The sequence below is a fragment of the Malaclemys terrapin genome, chromosome 10 (genome assembly GCF_027887155.1).
Source record: "Malaclemys terrapin pileata isolate rMalTer1 chromosome 10, rMalTer1.hap1, whole genome shotgun sequence".
NCBI lineage: Eukaryota > Metazoa > Chordata > Testudines > Emydidae > Malaclemys > Malaclemys terrapin.
This window is the reverse complement of record NC_071514.1, coordinates 68,164,124-68,183,111: the sequence shown is the minus strand read 5'-3', so window position 1 is coordinate 68,183,111 and position 18,988 is coordinate 68,164,124. Positions and strand designations below refer to the sequence as shown.

The following is an 18,988-nucleotide window of genomic DNA, read 5'->3' as shown; positions in this document are numbered from 1 at the left end:
ATATAACTCTTGCCTTATTTACCTAAGAACAGACAAATATCTTAGAATTCTTGCTTACTACCCCCACCCCCCCACTGTCACCAAGTTCAGTCATCCTGGCAAAGTAAAGCAGTAAAATGTTTGATCTGTAAAAACCCAGATTAAAACCAACAGCAAACCTTCCCATGAAATTCTTTAAAATTCCAATTATGCAATTTAGATATAAATATATCCCCTGTGCAGTTTTTGAAGAGCTGGATGAGCATACCAGAAGTCCTGAAATTTTACTAGTCTGGATTTTTAAAATTATGTGTTTCTTTTCATGAAACCTCCTCAAGTGTTTATATGCTATTGGCACAAAGGCTGCTTCATATACATAATAGGTCCTGAATGAATAAGAACTACTTTCAATAGTAAAGTGAGCAATTTTAGTTGCAGCTACTTAATTCAAGATTAATAGAGAACTTGTATACAGTACCCAGGTAAACAAGATGAATACCATAAATTATTGCTCTTAAATGTGGGAGAAATGAAGGTGGGTAGAAGCAAATGGATTCTCTAAAACTGCTGTTGTAGTTAAATGAAAACTGCAACAGCTGTTCCATAATTATATATACACACACACACACACTTATTTTTTTTTTTTTTTAAAGGGTTGACAACTCTCCTGGTTTTGCCAGAAGTCTCCTGGAATCAGGCTCTATCTCCCAGAGGCTACTGAAGCCAAATGGGAAGATTTTAGGCCACTAAACGTCTGGTGGTGCAGCAGGGCTAAGGCAGGCTCCCTACCTGCCCAGGCTCTGCGCAGCTCCTGGAAGTGGCTGGCACATCCCTGCTGCCCAGGGGGGAGAGGGGGCAGGGGGCTCTGCACGCTGCCCTGAGTGCTGACGCCGCAGTTCCCATTGGCCAGTAACTGTGGCCAGTGGGAGCTGTGGGAGCGGTGCCTGCAGGCAGGGGCAGCGCGTGGAACCGCCTGCCCCTTCCCCTCCAGGGGCTGGACATGCTGGCCGCTTCTGGGAGCCGTGCGGGACCAGGGTAGGTAGGGAGTCTGCCACTGACTGGGAGCTGACCAAGGTAAGTGCCCCCCAGCCAGAGCCCGCACCACTCTCACTATCCCGCACCACACACCCCCTGAGCCCCCTTCCAGAGCCCACCCCCCCCAGCCCTGAGCCCCCTCCAGCACCCAAACTCCCAGAGTTTGCACCCCTTTCTCTGCCCCACCCCCCTGCCCCAGGCTCAGTCTGGAGCCCCCTCCCACACTCTGAACTCCTCTGCCCCAGCCCAGAGCCTGCACCCCCTCTTGCACTCCTGCCCCAGCCTGGTGAAAGTGAGTGAGGGTGGGGGAGAGTGAGCAATGGGGGGAGGGGCCTTGGGGAAGGGGCGAATCAAGGGTGTTTGGGTTTGTGTGATTAGACAGTTGGCAACCCTACCTTTTTTAGTTGTGCAAGTTCCCACTGTGTGCACAAATAAAATCATGGCCACAGCTTAACATGTAACTTAACTTCAGCAGACAAGTGTTGATTTTTTGGTTTTACTTTCTTGTTTTAACCATTTCTCTTGTTTCATTTTCCCCTTGTCACCCTATCATTTTTTGCTAAATAAGTCTTTTCATAGAATCTCTATTTGTATAAATCAGTAGGCTATAAATTTAATAATTAAGCGAGCAATTGGAAGTGTCTGAGAAATATAAATTGCTAGGTTTGCATCTTACAAGAGTATAAGGTGTAATATGGAGTAGGTTTTCTTCTTTGGTTTCATGTAACTTTTTGTTCCTATTTGACTACTATTTGGGGGGAGGGTAAAAATGCAAAGAGGTATTCGGTAAGGATTTGGGAGTGAAATCTGGTTTCTAAATGAAGAACACCAAAGCACAGTGGGATGAAAAATCACAAATTTACACCTGAAAGTAAGTATCTGGTGCTCAATATACAATACACAGCTGATTATGAAATTCTTCCCTCTGGGAAGGAGAGGTATAACAGGGAGGTTTAAAGTTTCATTGCTTCTGTAGGCTGAGTGCATACACACCAAGGGCTCATTGCATTCCTCTATTTCCTCCCCTCACAAGATCCCTGTGTCACTCTCCCATGTCATTTTATCTAAGGGACCCCTTCCTGCAACTCCCTCCTGTCCCTCATGCAAGGGTCTCCGTATTCCCTCTCCCAATCTTCATTTTCCCAGCAGGGTACTTGCTTTCCTTTCCCTATCTCCCCGCACCCAAACCATCCTTGCTTTCTTCATCACCTCTCTACTCCCTGCTTCCCCTCATTGCTAAGTCCATGTGCTCCCTGGGTTCCTGCTCCCCTCAGCATTAGCACCCTGTCTTTCCCCCAGGGCCTTGCTTCCCCCACCACTATTGCTACCAGGTTCTCTCCAGCTCCCTACTTTTTCTACCTCCACTGTCCCCTCAGCTACTTTCCCATCCCTCTGCTTCCTGCTGTTCCTCCTCTCTTCCCTCCACCCCTTACTCTTCTTGCCTTCTTCCCCTAAGTCCCTGGTTCCTCCCTGTAAGTCCTTATTTTTGCTAGACTCCAGGTCACAGAAACTTCCCCCATGACAAGTTAAGCTGCTACCTCTCATGTAGGCAGCAGGGCAGAGAGATTCCTCTTCCAAAGCATCAAAGTCAGGGAGACATAATATTCCTCTGACTTGGGCTTTTCCGGTGTTCAGAGTTGCACAAAAAATAATAGGATTGTGTCCATTGATGCCTAGAACATTCCCTGACATTTTAATTGATTGGCTATGGTGCTCAAAAGTTACTGCATTATAGACCAGCAGAGAAATACGATCAAGTTGAGGGTTAGACCTCACTTTGCCTGGCCAAATATTGCCCTCAACACTAACCAAAATATAATTTTGGATACTACATAGCAACATAAAACATATTTGGGTGCATTTTTAATTATATGTGGTGGTGTCACTGCCATTTTATTGATAATCAGTCGTTAGGTGATAATCCTGTATGCTGCATGCTCATGGTCTGGTCAAATGATTTCTTATCTCCTGAAGTTAGTCACAGAGCTAAATTCATAAGACAAATTTTAACCTAAATCGTGTGTGGCATTTGTAATATATTTTGCACGGTTGTGTGGGGTGGGGGGTTTTGTGCTTGCCTTCAACTCTTCCCTTAGACTATAAAGGTCCTTCCTAGGAGATGTGGGGGAGATTTCTTTTTTTTTTTTTCTTTCTTTTTTTTTAAAGGCAAGTTAGGTGCTTAACTCCCCTTTATGCTCTTGGAAAAACTCCCCTTACAACCAGAGTGCAGGCTTCACCCTCTTATTCAGGTGACTTTATTCAAAACTGGACTCAGATTGACTTGATGTCATTTGCACATACCAAAAAGTTTCCAACATACCATGGGGTCAGTATTTTATGAATACATAGCACAGTGCACTAGACTTGTTGCCTAAAACACTGACAAATCTGCAGATGTAGTCATTTTTAACTTAATATTTTCGCACAGTAATTTCTCACAATAATATTTTAATTATTCCCAGACAAATACTGGAGCATCGTTTAATGCTCTGTGAGCCCTATGGCCTGAAGCCCTAGACAGTAGAGAGCTTACTATTGACACCTGTTGGTGAATAGGGAGAAGTGCGGCCTAGAGCTGCTTGAGAACTCTTTGTGGACCGGGGAGCTCTCTGCTGGCATCTGTTGGTTGGCATGGGGAAATGACCACATGGGCCAGGCCTTACGTGACAGTTGGGAGAATTTTGATTAACAGACAGTTAAGTGTTTGAGTTTGGGGGGCAATAAATGCTATTGTCAACTGTGGAAATGACAGGACAAGAGAACTACACCAAAGGTCCCTGGTGTGAGGGGTCTCTGTGGCCAACAGTGCAGGCAGGTATAGTTGGGTAAGAGCCTGGGCAGGGCTCCAAGGAAAGTGGGAAATAGGAAAAGGGGCTCCTGCCTTGTGCTGGGAGAGTGCCTTTCTGGTGGTAAGGACTTTGTTAAGAATCTTTTCTACCTCTGATCCCTCTCTAAAGGCTTGGAACAGAGGCAGCTTCAAGGCAGTGAATAGCTTGGAGGTAGCAGACTGAGCTGAGGCGGATCTGAGGCAATGGGCTCAGCTGAGGTGGATTTGAGGTGATGAGCTGAGTGGGATTTGAGGCAATAGACTGGGGAGCTGAAGCAGATTTGAGGCAATGGGCTGGGCTGGGCTGAGGTGAATCTGAGGCGAGCGGCTGGGCTGAGCTGAGGCGGCACTGAGACCGGTGACAACACTGAGGTAACGGACTGAATCTGCGGGTTGCAGCAGCCTACCTGAGAGACTCCGCTGCAGGCCTCCCTACTCAGCCCTCAAAGCTGACATCGCTTCAGCCGGGTTAGGTGGTGGAGCCTCTGGAGCATCCCAGCCAGCTGCCAAATCCTTGGACCTGCCAGAATCCTTGGACTTCTCTAGCCCCGGACAGCAAACTGTGAGTGGGGAGCTGAGGAGGAGGGAAGTGTCTAGAATGCATTAGCCTCCCACCACTGCAAGAGGGGGATTGAGGATGGGACTGTTCTTAGGACGCCTTGGGCGGGGGAGATTTATCTAATAGACCCTGTTAATTTATTAACTGTTGGCTTTCCTAAGTTTATTCTGTTGTCCCCCCACACACACACACCCCTGCCCCGAATACATTCTCTTTGTTTTAAATCCCTGGACGCGGTGCTTGTGAATGGGGGAGCATTGCCCATACAGGGTGCCTAGGCTAGGGTGGTATGTATATATAGTTTCCCAGGTTTCAGGGTGGGAGCCTGAGCCAGTGTTTAACTCCTCAGAAGGAACCTGGCCCTTTTGCTGCTGAGAGTACCTGGCAGAAAGATTTAAGATGCATTTTCATCATTTGATGGCTGTTTTTTTTCATGTTTACCACAGTTGTTAATGTGATACAGATGTATAAGTACAGAGAGAGAAATGCTTTAGAACTTGGGTGGCTCTTGACTGGAGGCTTTCGGCGACACGCCTGCAGGAGGGCCGCTGGTAACGCGGATTCGACGTAGGGTGACCAGACAGCAAATGTGAAAAATCGGGACGGGGGTGGGGGGTAATAGGAGCCTATATAAGAAAAAGACCCAAAAATCGGGACTGTCCCTATAAAATCGGGACATCTGGTCACCCTAATTCGACGGCATGCCTGCGGGAGGTCCGCCACTCCTGCAGCTTTGGCATACCTGCCACCGAATTGCCGCTGAAGCTGTGGGACCGGCGGACCTCCCGCAGGCATGCCGCAGAAGGCTCCCTGACTGCCGCCCCCACAGCGAATGGCAGGCCGCCCACTGCGGCTTGCCGCCCCAGGCACACGCTTGGTGCGCTGGTGCCGGGAGCCACCCCTGGCTGTGCTGTAGACATAGAAATTTCAAATCAGCCTTTTTGAACTAAAATGGCATACAAAAAAGGAATCCAGCCAGGAGATCTGTTTTGTGCAAAAAGCGATAAAAGAATACATAATGTTTTGTCACCAATGTAGGTGGAACGAGGTTTTTAACTCACAATGAATTTGGAATTAGCTACAATCATCTCTCTGCTGGCTTGAGGTTTCATGAGCTGCTCTGCAATTAGCTAAAGCAGCAATCACCTAGGAAGTCAAAACCCTAAAATGAAGCCCTCCACAAGACAGCAATTATTTAATTAGGTTTTGCCACACATCTCACAGATTCAGATAGTGCAGAGTTTCTCACATTCCCTCCCATTGGGCATTATGTGACTAAGCACAGAAACGCTTCAGCACAAAATTGTTTGCAGACTGAGATGACTGCAAAAGAGGACTGATGGGGCTAGTATACAAAGTTTACAGCTCCATGTGTAAAGTGCTTCATGCAGATGGCCACTGATTCATCAGTTTCCCTGTGCATTGTGTCTCTGTGTGTGTGTGTGTGTGTGTGTGTGTGTTTTCTGGTAGGTAGCAAAAGAAACTAGGATCTAGAACTCCTGGGTTCTGGTCCCATCTTTGTCAGTTACTTTCTGTGTGACCTTAGACAAGCCACTTAGATAAACTGAGGCACAGAGGTTATCTGCAAAATAGGAATAACAGCTTACCTGTAATGCAAAGCTTACACCAGTATCCCTTAGCTACACAAATATATTTCTTTCATTACAGTAACTCCTCACTTAACTTTGTAGTTATGTTCCTGAAAAATGCAACTTTAAGTGAAACGATGTTAAGCAAATCCATTTTCCCCATAAGAATGAATGTAAATGGGGGGCTAGGTTCCAGGGAAATTTTGTTTTGCCATACAGTACAGTACTATAGTTGGGAGGTGTCCACACCTTACCCCACACAAGCACTGCCCACTGGCACTGGAGACAATGAGGCAGGCAAGGAGGCTGAAGGTGCTGTAGGCTAGGAGAAGCACATTGCGCAGCAGCAGCTTCCCCTACTCTGCAAGCACCAGGGGCCGGGGGGCTCAACCCTCGGCCTGCCCACGCCACCTCTTCCCCCAAGCCTCCACCCTTAACCCGCCTCTTCTTCCCCCTCCCCTTTACTTCGCACGCCGCATCCACGCTCCTCCCCCCTCCCTCCCCTGCCTCCTGCCTGCAGCAATCAGCTGGCTTGCAGCATTCAGGAGGGAGGGGGGAGGAGTGAGGTCACGGCGTGCAGGCTCCCCCTCACTCCCCTGTCTCCTGACCGCTGCAAGCCAGCTGATTGCCACGGGCAGGAGGCGGAGAAGGAGGGGGAAGGTGCTGATCCGGGGGTCTCCCGGCAGGCGGGAGGCGCTGTGGGGCAGGGGGGGCATAGGTGAGCTGATGGGGGGCTGCCAGCTGTGGACAAAGCAAGCAGCCAAACGACGTTCTAGCGAAGCATTGCACAACTTTAAATGGAGCATGTTCTGTAATTGAGCAGGGACGTAAGATCAAAACAACGTTAAGCGAGAGGACGTTAAGTGGGGAGTTACTGTACTTCTGACCCTCATCACTGTAGATTGCATATCTCTTGACTTTTGTAGAATCAGGCCTGTAGCTATTTGCAGTCTTTGCATGGAAAATGCTATTCAAGCACAACTAATAATTTATTTATTAACATATTAGGGCTACAGATTGAAATGGATAAAGATTGTGACCAAAAATTGACTTCTGCAACCAACATCATTTTTGTTGACTTGTTAAAATGTGCCCATCACGGTCTTTGTCTGCACATACATACATTAACAATCAATAAAGGATTAAATCCACACAAAAAAACCCACGTGTATGAAATTGACCTCAAATCTGCCATCATGTTCACAGCCCTTTTAAGTGAGCTCTTTCGTTCTGTTAATATGTTGAGATTTAAAATTAGTGTTTGTAAATCACAATAAAACTTGGTCTGCTGTTTCCTCTAAGACAAGCTTTGTCACTTTGGTTGTGCTGATGTAGATCTTGCTGTCTTATGCTTCAGAAGGAATATTCTTTTTTGAAATTCCTGTGGGAGCTGTAATATACTGAACCAACTTGCATCCAATATATAATCTCCCCATGTACCTGCTTTTATTAAATATAAGTAAGTTTATAGTGGACTGTGCACCTTCATTTATCTGTGTCATGTGCTATCCATAGGCAATAACATTGTAGCCACAGTCTCTCTTTTATTTGTTTATATTTGGCAGTATAAGCTCTTCTATTTTCCCCACATGGCCAGAACTCCCCTGTCAAACCACCATGTCTAATTTTGTGGAGCATATTTCTTCTATATTTATAGTATTTTATAAAGGCAGCTTTGTTTACCTGCTTATATTGGACTAGGTTTGGCGTCTTTGTTTCTAGACTCTTAAAGGGATATGAGCAAGTAGTCTAGGTCCAAATGTATGTGGTGTTAAAGAAATTTAAATAAACCTGATACCATAATTAAGATGAGCAAATTGTCTTTGTCTAATTTAAAGTCACTCACATGCAAGTTGGCTTGAATACTCCACTCATGGTAATTATTAGGTTCACTTTCTGTTTAGTAGACTTGTAATTTGGCAAGTGATAGAGAATTGGCTAGAGTACTAACAGGATAGCTTAGGGGCTTTTATAGACTTAGAAAAAGCATATAATGAAGTGGAGAGAAGGATGCTTGTATCAGTGCTGAGGAAATATGGAATGTCTGATTTAATAACTATGGTGAATGCATTATATAGATCACCTACAACAATCACCTGAACATGGTTTTAGAATGAGAAGCACCTTTGAAATGAAAGTTGGACTGCATCTGGGGCCAGCCCTCAGTCCTCTGCTGTTTGTTATATTGATGGACTATGTCAACAGGAAGATCCCAATAGGAAAAGGTGAGAGACTGCCATATGCAGATGACATAGCAATAATGGCTTCCTCAAAAGAAGTCCTAGAGGAAACAGTAAACCAGTGCTATGACCAGCTAAGTAGGCATGGGATGAAATGAGCATGACGACTGAGTGTGTCAGTAGAGGTGCCACAAGGAAATTGGATATATAGAGGTTAATGGAGTACAGCTAAACCAGGCTGACCAGTTTAAGTACCTTGGTGGCTGGGTTACAGAAGATGGCAAGCTTGAATGTGAGATATAGTCCAGACTGGGGAGTGCTGGAAGAGTGTGGAATAACATCTCAAGTGTTGTCTGACAAGCATATGCCACTGAGATAGAAAGCCCAACTGTGTAGAACAATGGTGCAAAAGCATTGGTGGTAAAGAGATAGCAGGTTCAATACCAGCAGGTGTTTGAGATGAGATGTCTTTGCTCTATAAAAGGAGTTATACAAAGAGACAGATTTCTAAATTGAAGTATTAGGATGGAAGTCAAAGTTCATGTTGTGGCTGATAAAATCCAGGAAGCATGACTTCACTGGTTTGGACACATACAGAGGATGAATGAAGAGATCCTGGTGAAAATAATGTAACAGCAGAGGGTGGTAGGAAAGAAACCCTGAGGAAGCAATGGATAGATTGCATCGAAGAATATGGTAAGCAGGTGGACCTTGGACAGATGAAAACATCAGATGCTTATACAATGACCCAGCCTCAGATGATGAGATAAGGGGAAGAAGTGAACAGAGAAGGAAAGAGGTAGGAGTAAATAAATCAGATAGAAAAACTAAGTGGTAAAGGGAGGGGGATAGAAATGACAGCAGGAAAGATGCAAGGAGAGTATGCATGTGCATTATGTAGGCCACCCTCTTTTGCCATCTACTTCAGGTGTCTGGAATCGTCTATCTATAATACATAACATATGTTTCCTTTTTAACTAGAAAAACATTTCTTATTTTCTTTTTTAAGTGAATCACCCTCTGAAGGAAATGAGTTAAAATTATGCAGAAATAAGGTTCACAGACTCAACTAGTGTGCAACCTCCAATTCCATATTTCCTCCTTTCTACTGATAGTAAACTATATAGGCATCTAGCATCAAAGGCATCTCTGTGGCTTAACTTGGCTAGCTAAACCAAAGTATAGCAAACCAATGCATTGTGCCTGTAGAAAACTCCCACTAGCAAGGAAACTCAAACACAAATAGTAAAGCTGAAAAGGAAATAATCGTGAAAGTAATAGAAATGACCGTACGAGAGTCACCTTGGAGTTGTCTTCAAGGATACGTATAAGCAATTTGTGCCCAGTTCTCCCCTCACACCAGTTTTACAGGGTGAATTCCATTGACTTCAATTGGTTCACTCCAGTCTTACACTCCTGAGAGCAGAATTTGGGTCTTTCTGTTTGGATCAGAGCCTTGTGCAGGGGAGTTCCTTGAGGGCTGACAACATTCTTTTCCCAGAGGCGGCAGAGCATTAGTCTCCACATCAGGAAGGTGTTGGCATATGCATCCACATAGTTACGGATTAATTAGCCATGTGCCCATTTAAAAAACAAACACACACCAAACCTTCAGAGTAGGGTGGATGAAGCTCCTGCTGAGTGAGCAGAGTTCCATAGCACACATGGATATGGGACCCTATTGTCCAGGTTCCCTCCATCCTGGCCCTCATGCAGAGGAGTTGTACTACTTCTGCTGGCCACTAGGCAGCCTGGGAGGTGAGGCCAGGATTTGCCCAATGGTGGAAAACTGTTGGGATTATGTGGTTCTGTACTGGTAATGAACACAACAGTCATTAATAATGGCACAAAGCAATTCAAGGCACTCACACGATCTACTTTAGTGGCAAGATTACATTAATGAAACTGATCTTAAACATGATTTTAAACTCTCCCCCCAGGATAATCAGTTTTAAGTATGATTTGCCTGATCATTGGAGGGGAAATGCTTTAGACTGGCAGAAGCATGTTGCTTTACCATTTTCTAAACAGCTATGCCTGGCTAGGCAACAGTTATAAAACTACCGCAGCCAACAAACTGCTAGTGCTGTCCTCATTGTAGACAGGCCTTTAAAGAGAAGATGTAATACAAAGTGAAAACAACCAGCAAACTGGTTAGATTACAGATTAAGTGCTCTTTAATAGTCAATTTGGTGATCAAATAATTCACCATGGAAGTGCCCCTTGAGGCCACTTATTATGAACTGTGATATGCAGATATCCGTTAAAACATGCTCACTGTACTAGTGGGATTTTGTGTCTCACCAATTTCAGTCCTAATCTAGCCAATGTGTGTGTGTTTCTTTGAGGCTTTCCAGGGTGATCAGAGTACTTTTGGAGCTTCTGGTAAGGATCCCTGTTTCATGATCCCATGAGCCTATCTGACTGATGTATGTTGGCCTTCAGTGGTACCTGTACATGTCACAGCAAAGTTAGAGAAAGGCACTAGAAAGTTTGCTCCAGTACAGGTAGCTGCTGTGTAGGTGTCCCCAAATGCCTCTATCATTACCTTGCAGTTCTGAGCCACACTTGAACAATAACTGGTGGACATGACAACCTTGTTGATACATCTGTGTCAGCAATGTCTGTTTCATACTGTTAAAGCATGTATCTCAGACCAAATGTACTTTGAACTTAGTTTCTGAGAAGACACCCAACTAACACCCTCCTCATTGTCCTCTTCACAGTAAAATATTTTAAATTGTCGGGGGGGGGGGGGAGAGAGAGCTTAGTGGTTTGCACATTGGCCTCCTAAACCCAGGGTTGTGAGTTCAATCCTTGAGGGGGCCACTTAGGGATCTGGGGCAAAAATCAGTATTGGTCCTGCTAGTGAAGGCAGGGAGCTGGACTCAGTGACTTGTCAGGGTCCCTTTCAGTTCTATGAGATAGGTATATCTCCACCTATTATATTATATTAATTATATTTAATTGGGGCAGTGCTCTATGATAATAAAAGGAGGGCTGGTATGTTTAGTCCCTGTCTGAGAGGCTGGAGGTCTGATTACTGGGAAAGCTCAGCAACTTCACTGCTGTGGCAGATCTAGTTTAATCTAGAGCTGGGTGAATGCTGCTAAAAAGGATATTCTGGGACTGCTTATTTGGATTTTTTAATTAACCCATTTTGTATTCATGCCCCTTTGCCTTCACTTTCCATGAATATTCTAGCAAACATGCAGGAAACTTCATGGAAATAGCAAATATTAAGTGAGCAGTAAGTGATTATTGCACTATATTTATGGAGAGCATAGTTTTAATTTGTAATCATGAACATTAATTCATACTGCAAACCTAATTCTCGTTCAATCAGGGAAGAGAAACATACTATAAGATCTTGTATGTCTAATAAAAACAATGTGATTCTCTGAGGTGAGGTACTATGGTACAGTGGATAGAGCAGTATACCAGGAGGCAGGAGACCTGGGTTCTATTTCTGCCAATGAGCATGGGCAAGTCACTTCCCCTCTCTGTGCTTCTGTTTCACCTCCCATGCTTTGTCTGTCTTCTCTATTTAGATTGTAAGCACTTTGGGGCGGGGACTCTTTCTCTCTGTTTGTACAGTGTCCAGAGCAGTGGGGCTATGGTCTTGGTGCAACTGTAAAACAAACGCATAATATTCTCACCACAAACTCATGAACAATCTGCAGACCAGGAATTATTTGGCCATAATGAATACATTTGAGAAAGCAGCAATCTGTTTGCGGGTAATTTTCAAAGAGAAGAGGAGGCAAAGTTAATCAAATCATTCATTATAATTTTTTTGCCCAGATCACTCTCTTTCCCAAAATAGCCCATGTCCCAGCAGCCTTCCTCGTTGCTGGGGTCCAACCTGACAAAAGCACCCCTATTTATTTCCTGACTCTCTGCATGATTCACAAGGAAAACATGAGCTAGATCTCAGGTGTTATAAATTGGCATAGGTCCATTGAAGTCCAACTGCCTCCTTTTAAAAACATAGAACCAGATCTTCAGGTCCTGTTAAACTGGTGTAAGTTCTTTAAAGTCAATGGAACTCAGCCAGTTTACAACAGCTGAGAATCTGGCCCCATGTTTTTAAGAATCAGGTGTATATTCAGCTCTTGGATGGCTTGATTGACACAGTGTGCCTTGCTAGCCACCATAGTGCTCTGTCCGACTCAATAAAGCATACTTTCTGGTTTAAATACCTGGTTTCATGTAGTGATCAATCTCCTTTCCTTTTAAAGGCTCTTGAATCAGGATTTGATTTTGTGGGAGCAGAATTCCTTAAATCCACAAAATTGCTTGTGTGCAAATGCTGGTTAAAGCTGGGATTTCTGATGAAAGCAGTAAGCTACAAGACAGCTTGTGCACAATGTACAGATAGAAAATGATCACCGATCACCCTGAGTCATGTGCTGGTTGTTGGTAATGATGAGGAACTGTTCACAGATGACTTAGAGCTTGTTGTGTTCATAATTGTTTTTACAGCAACATTCTTGTTGTCATATAAACGTTAGAGCTGACTTGCAAGCACAAACAAATATTTATTTCATAGGCAGGAGCACCAAGAAAAAATTCAGCTGTAATGTAGATATAGAGAGAGACATAAACATTACAGTAGGTGGACAACATTACATAGAACAATTGGTTTGTTCACACTTCTCTGAATATTCCTTACTGATAACTATAGATTGTCCAGTTTGTTCATTTTTGTTACTTAATAAATAGCAGTAATGTGGATTCATGTTTTGATGCAAGACTCAGTAGAGTCCTGCTTAGAAATACACATTAATTGGATATTAAAACACCCCAACACTTACACACTCAACCCCATATTTCCCTTAAACAAAGTCTGTGACATTTTTAGAAGCTACACATTCGCTACCTGCAATAAATAATCATTCTCTGGTTAGCCTAGTTTTTGGGTTGAGTCTAAACCACAAAGTTGGAATGCAGATCTAAATTTCCCTGATATGTGGGTGTGTTCAGATCCAGAGATTTGATTCAGCCCTGTGTGTTGTAAAGAAAAGGCCCAGAAGTGAATTCTGGATATGAAGCTAACTTCTTCAAATTTCAGGAGCTGTTGATTCAGGATTTTGGTTTGGCCAACTATACAGGAAAGAGCCATCTGTGAATTTCAGAGGTAGATCTAAATTCCACTAGATCTCAAGGTGTTTGGATTTAGAGTTATGATTCCACATTACTCATTACAGAGTAAAGGATGAATAGCTAAAAAAACAGCCCTTCCCTATGGGACCTCACTTCCCATAAGCCTAATTCTGTAGCTGCTCTATACATGAAACTCCCACTGAAGATCACGCACAAGTCAGTTATAGACTCAGGACACAAAGTTGCAATTAATACAAAACAAACATATGTGTTCGTAGGATGCAAAAAACACCTTTCCTTTCAAAATTCAACCTATCAAGTAACCCAGTCGTTCTACACTTTATTAGTTCAAAACAATGTTAATTTTTTTTTTTACTCCAAGCAACATGGCTCAGGGTCGAACCTGATAACATATTGGGAAAATAGGAAAGAAACATCTCACTGACTGTGTCCATTTAACTGATTGCAGAAAGGCTTTTAAGCCCATTTGGGAAAATATGAAGTGTGAACAAAGCTTGACAATCGTATATAAACTTTTGAGCACCAACCAAATAAAACACATAGGGCTCCATTTACCACAAAAAGATACAGCTATTCCATAACTTTCCTCTTTTGCATACACTGCTGTTCAGGATGTAATTGTGTGGGTTTGGATGATGGCCTAAAAGTATTCATGTGTAAAAAAAAAAAAAAAAAAATACCCTTCTGTTAAGGGTGACACCTATGAAAGGGTTAACTGTGTCAGTTACCAGTAGCTACTAGTTAACAATGGCTTGTTCTCCTAGTAGGATTAGCCAAGGCAAGTGTTTGATGGTGTAATCTATTTAATATGTATCGTACATATCCAATATATATTGGTTTAGTATATTATTGTCACTTCCAGCCTACAAGGAGAGTTGTGTAGGAGAAGTTTCTCTGGAGTTGGATTGAATTGGTTCATTGTAATTTGGGAAAAAATGTCTCTCTCTTTATCTTTGCATCTTTCTGATCTCCTGTTCCTATATATTCAGTTAAAATGAGTTGACTTAATCTGATAATAAAATCAGTTATTGTTAGATATTTCTTACAAATTCTGGAACACTATTACTCCAAACATGGGAGTAAAATAAACTAAACACTTAATTCATTAGCACATACCATTTTGCTGTGATTCCTACAACTGGAAAAACAATGGTGGTAATAATATAGAAAAAGCAGCAGGATCCTCTAACAATACCCCTTGACCTCATCATCATTCCTCCTTCCCCACGTGTTATCTGCGGTCCACCATGGTATGTCGTTTTAGGACCACTATATAGCTGGATCTTGAGAACACACAGCAATGGACTGCAGGTAGAATTGGTAATGTAATTCCCTAATGAAAACACCAGTCAGTGTAGACTGTTGCAGCCTCTGATGGACTTTACCCCTTCCCCTGGCTGCTATTAAACCATCTCTCTGATTCAGGAAGAGCCAATGATTTGCTGTTGGGCCAATGTCATATACTATATAAAAAATAAATCTTGGCATGGTACCGCTGGACACTGAGGGCTTTACCGCCCTTGTCCCCTTCTCCACCTCACCTTGCAAATGACTGAGGTTGAACACAGGGCTGGGAATTGTGTTGGTTTCTGCATCTTTCTGGGACATGGCAAATTATACTTCTGCAGTGCTAGTTGAGGGGAAAAGTCATGGAAGTGGCTCCTTTTTACTGATTTCTATGGAGTGTAATCTGTGGGAGATTGTGCATTTTTTCATTGGAATAGAGCCCTTCAGATTTCTTTCACAAACTATATTTCTTTCACAAAATTATTCTTTTTTTGCACAAAGCTAACCTAACTTTTCTGAAAGTAGATTGTGCACCACACATGTACATCCTACTCTAGTTCACAACCACTCATTGCTCTTGGTAGCTTGAAGAAAAGTAACAAATGTTTTAGATAACACTACATCTTAGTTTATTTGGAAACACATTTATCTCTACTTTGCTGTAGAGTTTCATCATTTTCAGTGGGGTTTTGGGACTGCAAAATCCTTCACAAAATGTAACCTAGTGTAGCTGTAGGGAGCAATTGTCCCTAGACAGATATACTTGATGTTAACATGTCTTTTCTCTCTTGAACTTCTACGATTTTCTGATGCATTGGTATTTAACTTGATACAAATGGTAATAAATGGCCATGGTTTTCAGAAGTGACTAATGATTTTGGGTGCCCAACTTGGCACATCTTAAGTAACATGATTTTCAGAAATTACCAACCAACCAGGCTCTGTTAAATGTCTCAAGTTGGGGCCCCCCAAAACTGAGGCATCTAAAATCATTAATCGCTTTTGAAAATTTCAGCTAAGTATCTTTTAAAAAGCTGTAGTCATGGAAGAAAGTATGTTTCCAAGATATTGTGCGATGGGTTTTAGCCACGTGACTCTTACTAACTTTGAGGAGCTAAATGGCTATGAACCCTCACTTGAAATATATACTGTATGAGTCCAGTTTTCAAAGAAAATGGGTAGTATTTGCACAAGCATCCAAGCCTAAATCTGCTTGGATTGGAGTCCAAAGGTGAAATCTCCACTGACTTCAGGGGGAGCAGATTTTTCACAGCTTAACTCTAACTATGCACCATCTAGTAATTCATTGCAAGACTTGTGGCCCTCAGGATCCTCGATTCTACTTCTAAATGAGCCACTGATTAACACTGGACAAGTCACTCAACTTCTATGCCTTACTCAACCCACGTGATAAAAAACTAGATAAAACTAAGACTTCACTGATAAACCAGACCTTCCAACTGATCTGATTTGTAAATTCTGAAAATGAAAGGATCACTTTCATTACTGATACTTTAGTTCTGTTCCCTCAAGACACAAATTGCAAATGCCTGATTACAACCATGTTCATAGATGCTTAGCTCTCTTCACTGTGCTTGTTCTTTTTAATTTAATTGTGATAAGGTGTTTTACTGCCACTACTGTGGAGATGTACCCCAATCACGAATGCCCAATCGCACAAAGGTCTGTTTTGGGGCTCTCTTTTAATTGAATTTGCTGTCCAGGCCTACCTCCCATCTGGAAAATCCTGCTGATTTCTCCCCATCCCTCAAGAGAATCTGACCTTCCTAGATGTGAATCCCCAGCAATCTCTCCTATCTTGACCAAGGACAGTCATCTACTAGAAAGTCTAAATACTCCTACTAACACCCCCCCATCCCGCATCTCCAAGTCATCTCTCTCCCTCTATCAGTTGCAGCCTTGTGATTAGCATATTATTCAGGACACCCAGCTTTCCTGATTCACCAGTATACACAAAGAGGTGTATGAAATAGCTGATTACTCTCTCAGACCTTAAATTTGACACTTCTTGAGCAAGTCCCACTCCTAACATTACTTACCTTCTTCCTCACCCCTGTTAATAATATATATAATATACTATAACCATCCAATATTTCTGTTAAGACACTGCACATGATAGAGAATGAGGGACTGGTCCAAAGCAATGAGAAGGTATCAGAAACTTCAGGGGGGTTATTTGATTGTCCACAGTCTGACTGGTTTTTTTTTTTCATGTGCATTTTCCTTAAAGTTTATTCAGATTATAAACAATTATCTGCTTTGATGCACATTTTGTACTGACCCTGCAACCAACCTGACTCAAATCTGGATACACCAAATTCTGACAGCTCCAGAGGTGAATTTGAAGGTATATGTCAGCACACATGCACATCTATATAGTATTTTGATTAAAATATTTAAAGTGCTGCTGCTGTCTCGAGGAAAACTTTAATATTTTTTCCTCCCTTATTTCTGATCCCTAAGGTACATTTTGAAGTAACATATGTTCTTTGTTTCTTAGGCCTGCTCCTCTTTAGTCTTCTTGTAGTATGGTTCTTGAAAAGAGTCTGTGACAGTGAAACAGGTTTGTTTGGAGATGTAAATGCTACATATTGGACCAATACAGCTCAGGCAGTTTGGTTTTTATACTATTTTGATTGTTTACATCTCTGAATCTGAACTAGACACTGCTTCAGCTCTTTCAGAAATGTTTAACATCTACCTTTAGTTACGTAACTCACTGATATTTTGATTGGCTTCCCCTGCCGTAACTATTATTTCCTGTGGATTTATATGTAATGTTTTGCTTATCCAGTATTAAGAAACGGTTGTTCAGCTTGAAAAACTTTTTTCTTTTAGGAACATTCCATTATCTTTTTTAAACCCCAATGTTTTCACATCAGAACATCTTCATTTAACTACTTACACCCATCACAACATACACCTATAATATGGTATACTAGTCACACAGATGCACCATCTTACTGACAGCTAGTAAAGGGACAACTATATTTTACACGTGTTCATCTGCATACCAATAGAAACGTGAAACATCAATGTATCAGACCTAATTGTTTTTCCCTTAGTTTTGAAACCACTGTTTTATGTATTGCTATCTTTTTAGTACCCAAAACTTCATCTTTTATGTTTATTATTTTTAATCTTGAAGACAGAATTTGGGGATGTATTGTCTTTTTATAATACTTGGCAGCTAATGTTTCTCATGGCCGTTAAGAATCTGATTAATAGCCCTTTTCAGCACCCTGCTTCATAAGTTAAATGATCCTGCTGCCGTCATGTTTTTCTCCCCTTGTGGACAGCAACCTATTGAGCTTGTGATACATAATCTCATAGTGCATTTAGTTGTGGTTTTAATAGTTGGCTGCACTCTTAGTATTATTGCATCTCTGCAAGGCGGAGGGCTTGCAAGCAAATAAACGATGCAGTGTTTGAATTTACACCAAAAACTATAGCTGTGCCTGCTAAGAATTTAGCAGAAACCAATTTCCAAATGGACAGGTAATCTCCATTTGAATTGGGTTGTTTAAAAGCCACATAGGACATTTGACCACAGGGTCACTGAAATGCCATAATAAAATACAAGCCAAAGAGCAGGATCTTTGTTGTTCTTATCTGTTCCCTGTGAAGAACTGGAAATGAAACTACACAGCAAAGTAATCAAATGTTGTACTAGTTCAATAAATATTTTGTATGCAACACCAGTTGTACTAAATTTGCTTCATCTATTGGTTGCACTATATACAGTATCGCTACCCTAAGGTTTCATTCTGAAAAATAGCCAAGACAGGACATTTTTATATTCAGACCTTGGCATGTGTTTGAATGAAATTTGCCAAGGGAAAAAAGGTGTATAACAAATCCTACAAAGTGCTGAATTTTTAAAACCGCTATTTTAAACATTATTTGGTAAAATATACACTTTTCTAATTCACTTTTGCCACAGAGTTGTATTTGTCTTTTCAGCTATTTTTACCTATCTGTTCTGGTCATTGGACAGCTGCTATATATATATTCCTTTATTTTAAGCATGCGCATTGAGTGATCCATGCAACAGTGAAGGATTCACCATTGGTACATTCAGTACATTACTGTAATGTTTACAGTATTTCTTGATTCAACTATCAGGATGCTTTAAAATCCTTTCACCCTACTGTTTTATCCAATGAAAACATTTGAAAAAAAGACAGAATTGGTAGAGAGACTGGAGCTACATGATGTTGCATTGCGTGGCCCCACAACAATCTTTAATAATAGCTATTCCTGCTTTGGCGACGGTGGGCTTGCTTGGAGGAGGTTCTGCCTTCTTTTCTGCTGGGGTACCTGTGACATTCAGAACAGGACACCATTAAAATCTAGAGTTAGACCAAACTATTTCCTTCTGCTT

General features: G+C 42.1%; 1 protein-coding gene across 2 annotated transcripts in view; it reads right to left on the bottom strand.

The window, feature by feature from the left end:
- Positions 1 to 13,960: 13,960 nt before the first annotated feature.
- Positions 13,961 to 18,988, bottom strand: part of BMERB1 (bMERB domain containing 1) — a 112,740-nt gene continuing 107,712 nt past the window's right edge. For both annotated transcript variants that reach the window (XM_054041190.1, XM_054041191.1), the window contains exon 6: positions 13,961 to 18,924. In XM_054041190.1, coding sequence (XP_053897165.1) covers positions 18,812 to 18,924 — 113 coding nt within the window. In that variant the 3' untranslated portion in view covers positions 13,961 to 18,811. The remainder of the gene's footprint in view (positions 18,925 to 18,988) is intronic.